The sequence below is a fragment of the Rhincodon typus genome, chromosome 29 (assembly GCF_021869965.1).
Source record: "Rhincodon typus isolate 14 chromosome 29, sRhiTyp1.1, whole genome shotgun sequence".
Lineage (NCBI taxonomy): Eukaryota > Metazoa > Chordata > Chondrichthyes > Orectolobiformes > Rhincodontidae > Rhincodon > Rhincodon typus.
Genome location: NC_063360.1, coordinates 4,411,142 through 4,415,836, shown reverse-complemented (window position 1 = coordinate 4,415,836; position 4,695 = coordinate 4,411,142). Strand labels below are relative to the sequence as shown.

The 4,695-nt window shown below is 39.5% G+C and overlaps 1 protein-coding gene across 1 annotated transcript in view; it reads left to right on the top strand.

The window, feature by feature from the left end:
- The first annotated feature begins 3,783 nt into the window (after positions 1-3,783).
- The window catches only part of LOC109920358 (testin-2-like), a 32,355-nt gene continuing 31,443 nt past the window's right edge, over positions 3,784-4,695 (top strand). The window contains exon 1 of the mRNA XM_048614170.1: positions 3,784-3,921. Within this exon, the coding sequence (XP_048470127.1) occupies positions 3,790-3,921 (132 nt within the window). The 5' untranslated portion in view covers positions 3,784-3,789. The remainder of the gene's footprint in view (positions 3,922-4,695) is intronic.

The window sequence follows — 4,695 nt, the reverse complement described above, 5'->3', positions numbered from 1 at the left end:
TGAAGGGTCAGAAGGTGAGGCACTTGTCTCAGAATACCCAGCTTCTGCCCTGTGTCTATAACCATAGTGTTAGTCTGGCAGCTCCAGTCCAGGTTCTGGTCAATGGGGAGCACTATAAACTGGTGGGTGTGAGAATTAGGAGGATTAGATCACGAGAGCATGTTCATTTTTCAGTAGAGAAGCCAAGGTGAAAAGTCATTGTCCATCAAATGGAACAGCAACTTTGTAAAATAAAGGAGGCAGGGGAAACTAAATGGAGGAATATGTGGTGATGTGAAAGTTGTAAATTATTACAATGGATTTGCAGCATTAAAACAGACCCTTCTGCCTAACAGGTCCATGCTAGTGTTTATGCTCTACATGAACTTCTTCCCACCTCTCATTATCTCACCTCATCAGCTTATTCTTCCTTTCCATTTTCCCTCAACTGCTTATCTAGTTTACCCTTAATTCCATCTCTGCTTGTCACTTCAACTGCTTCCTGTGGCTGTCAGTTCCACATTTTAAACATTTTCTGGATAAAGTAGTTTCTCCTGTGTTCAGTCTTCAAATTGTGAAGTTATTCACTTTGGTCATAAAAAAAGAAAAGCAGAATACTTTTAAAGATATGAAACTTGTAAGCATTGACATACAATGCTCATGAAAGGAATGCAGAAAATGAACACGCAGCTACAGCAGGCAGGAAGTTTATGGAATAAGAGGCTTGTCCGACAATGAAAGACTGAGCAAAATGGGTCTGTGTTCTCTAGGGCTGAGAAGAATGAAAGATGATCTCAGTGAACTGTTCAGTCTTCTGAAGGGAATTGATAAGATTGATGCTGAGAGACTATTTCCGCTGATAAGGGAATATAAAGCAGAAGGGCACCGTCTCAGAGTGGGCAGTTGATTATTTTGGACTGAGATGAGGGGAAATTGCTACAATCAAAGGGCTGTGATTCTTTGGTATTATGTACCACAAGGGGTTGATTATTGAATGAAATGGAGAGATTCAGTGCACAATACATGTGTACATCCAGACAGACTGAGTACCCGGAAAGTGGTTTAACCTGCTTCAAAGAACCAAGTTATTAAGTTTCTCCTCTTCCATGTGTTGTTTTAATATTTCTTCTCAGGCTGTAGTCAGTACTGGTAAGGCTGGATTTTATCACTCACGCTACGGTAAGAGGATGGTCCAGGGTCTTTCATTTAAATGGCATCCCCTGTTTAAAATGTTTGAGGCTTGGATGGACAGATTTTTTTTGATTTCTCAGGGAATCAGAGAGACGTGCAGACAATGAGAAAATGCAATTTAAGCCCAAGGTCATCCACAATAGTTTTAAATGACAGAACAATCTCAATGGGCCAAAAACAGAAGTTGCTGGAAAAGATCTGCATGTCTGGCAAAATCTGTGAAGAAAAAACTCAGAGTTAACGTTTCGGGTTTTAAGTTATTTTTAAAAAATTCATTCACAGGATGAAGGCATCGTTGATCAGGGGCAGCATTTATTGCCCATCCCTAGTTGCCCAGAGTCAATCACATCGCTGTCAGTCTAGAGTCACATGTAGGCGAGACCAGCTAAGGATAGCAGTTTCCTCCCCTAAAGGGCATTAGTGAACCAGATGTGTTTTCCTGACAATCGACAATGGGTTCATGGTCATCACTAGATTCTTAATTCCAGCTATATTTTATTGATTTCAAATTCCACTATCTGCCGTGGCATGATTCAAACCCGGGTCCTCAGAACGTTATCTGAGTCTCTGGATTAACAGCCCAGTGACAATACCTCTCAGCCATTGCCTCCAATTCTGAGTTCTGAGGAAGCGTCACCGGACCTGAAACATTAACCCTGATTTTTTCTTCACAGATGCTACCAGACCTGCTGAGCTTTTTCAGCGACTTCTGTTTTGTTCCTGATTTTCAGCATCCATTGTTCTTTCGGTGTTTAATCTCAATGGGCCTTTTTACTTTACAATCTACTCTACAATTACTCCCTCCTTCTATTTTTTTTGCTTTCTCCAAACTGTCTACGTTTAAACTACAAAGACTGGTAAGGGAAAGCTCAACAAGAAATACAGCCTTAATGAAAACAGATCAGGAGAAAGGGCTCAGGAAAGATTAACGTCCAAGAGGACATTGATGGCAAGGAAGTAACCAGTGTTATATAGCTGGAGTCTGAAGAGATAGTTCAATGTAGAGTGGGAGAAAACCTTACTTAAATGAACCAACAAATGTCTGTAATAAAACAGGAGGAGCCGAATACCGTGATGAGCAGCAAGGAATCAAACATCAGAGGAATTATTAAGAAGTGCTGCGGAATAATTAGGACTGACAATTAAAAATTGCAATGTAATATACTTAGAAATGATGGTGAGGCTAAAAGACAAGTTGGAGGAGCTGTATTTATTTGGGAAAAGTAGACACAGCTATCAGCAGGACAAAAATAACATCCGTATGGAGCGAGCAAAAGAATATTAAAGGATCAGCAAGAGGCGATGTCTGCAGATTACCGACTAGGTTTTGGAAAGGAGGTTAGGAAAAAAACATGCAGACAAATTCAAATCTGTGATCTCCACCAGCCGAAGGAATATGAGACGTAAGGGGATATCCCACTCATTGCCACAAGCCATTTTGATTTGGAGCTATATCACTGTTTCTTCTATTGTCAGTGGATCAAAATTCTGTAACTATCCCTCACAGCACTTCCAATGTCACTATACTGCATGGACTGAGCAGTTCAAGGAGGCAGCTCAACACCACTTTCTTTGGAGCAGTTATGGATGGGTAATAGACATTGCCCTCGCCAGTGATGCTCAAGGCCCATGAAGGAATAACAAAACAAATAGGGCATTGAATTAAAAAAAAACATAGGTTGGTAACATGGGTTGTCAATTATCAAAACATTAACTGTTATCTCTCCACAGATGCTCCCAGATCCGTTGAGTTTCTCCGGCATTCTGTGTTTGTTTCAGATTTTCAGCATCTATAGTATTTTGCTTTTACATCATTTATTACTGGTTTTCCGTCTCAGATATTAGACTAACAATTTTATAGTTTCCTGTTTTCTACATTCCTCCTCTCTTGAATAGGGGTCTTAAATCTGTCTTCCTAAACTGCTTGGATCTTTCCTGAACCGATGGAATATGTCTATTATCTCCACGGGCACTTCTTTTCAGACCATAAGATGTATACCATCAGGTCCAAAAGACTTCCGGCATTTAATTCAAATAGCTCTCCCTATACCTGTCACAAGCTTTGTGTTCCTTCTTGCCTTTCATCTCTAGATTATCAAATATGCATAAGATGTTTTTCCAGTTTTTGCAGTGTTAGACATGAAATACCTGTTCAATGTTCCAACCATATCCTTGTTTCTAATTGTTAATTCTCCATCCATATTGTCTCATGGAACATCGCTCACTTGAAGTATCAGCCCAGTAACATTGCCATTACACCGCTACTTGAGCTATTGATGGACTGATGCAGACGATTGGCTGTTAGCTAAGAAATGCCTATTACAAGAGGACAATTTATATTCTGTCCACACTTGCTCTTTCCAATACTTAGTGAAACATTTTGAACAAAATTAATTCAATAGATTTAATGGCATGAAGATTTTAATTCAGAGACTATGGCAATGAGGTATTTTGTCTATTTAAGGAAGATAAAATGCAAAAGATGACAGCATTTGATTGAGGATAATATGTGTATTGTCCTTTTAACCAAATAATTTAGCAAAATTAACTTGGCAGAAATTGGAGCATTGTCCAACCCCTGTCTAAACCCATTGGATTTGCTCCATTAGGTTGTCCATCATGAAATTCTCTCTGTTTCTGGGCTGTGTGGTGGTGTCTATTCTGGCTGTAACATCAGGCCACACGTTTGATTCAACACTGGATGAAGACTGGAAGAATTGGAAATTAAAGTATGAGAAGCAGTACACCGAGGTAAAAGAAGAATTTGCTCTGGTACAAAATCTATTCCAAAAGTTCAGTTCGCTCAGAAGGGGAAAGGATTCTGTAGTCTAAGTTATTGAAATTTCTTAGTTGGAGATAAAGTGGGAGAGGACTGTTCTCTGTTGGCTGGAACAGATAAATGAAATGAAATTAGAAACAGATCGATCCTGAAATTCCTATGGGCATCCTCCCAGTCTCTAACTCCAGTAAAGGACTGATGAAACTCACAATCAAAGAGCATGGACTTATGGTATCTCAGTTTACTCGGGTTCCACTTGAGTTACCGTGGAAACCACAAATACACCTCAAGAAGATTCAAACTTATTCTTATGAATATGTCGACGATGTCAGTGTTTGCACCAATCAGAACACGTCCAAAAATTATTATTAGAATAGTGGAGTAAAATATCTAAAATGTAAAACTTATGAGCTACATTTTTCCTCTATTATCCAACTCTCACTCCAGAACATTTATCCAAGAACAGAGATGTTGGACTGATTTATAAGGGCCACTGTATTTCCCATCTGGCCACATCCCTTGCTCAAAAGCTATAGATAGTGAGGTCACCCAGGACAAAAATAGCTTTTATTTTCATGCTCTGAAAAAAATCAACGTGATTTTTTTTCTGGAGATCTGGTGTGTACAAGATGTTTCATCTGGGATCGTTTAGATGCTAGTTATTGTGAAGGTGGCCATTTGGCTGTTCATAGACTGGAGGTGAGATTTCTGCCCCACTAGAACTGGAAGTTCGAACTGAGACAACT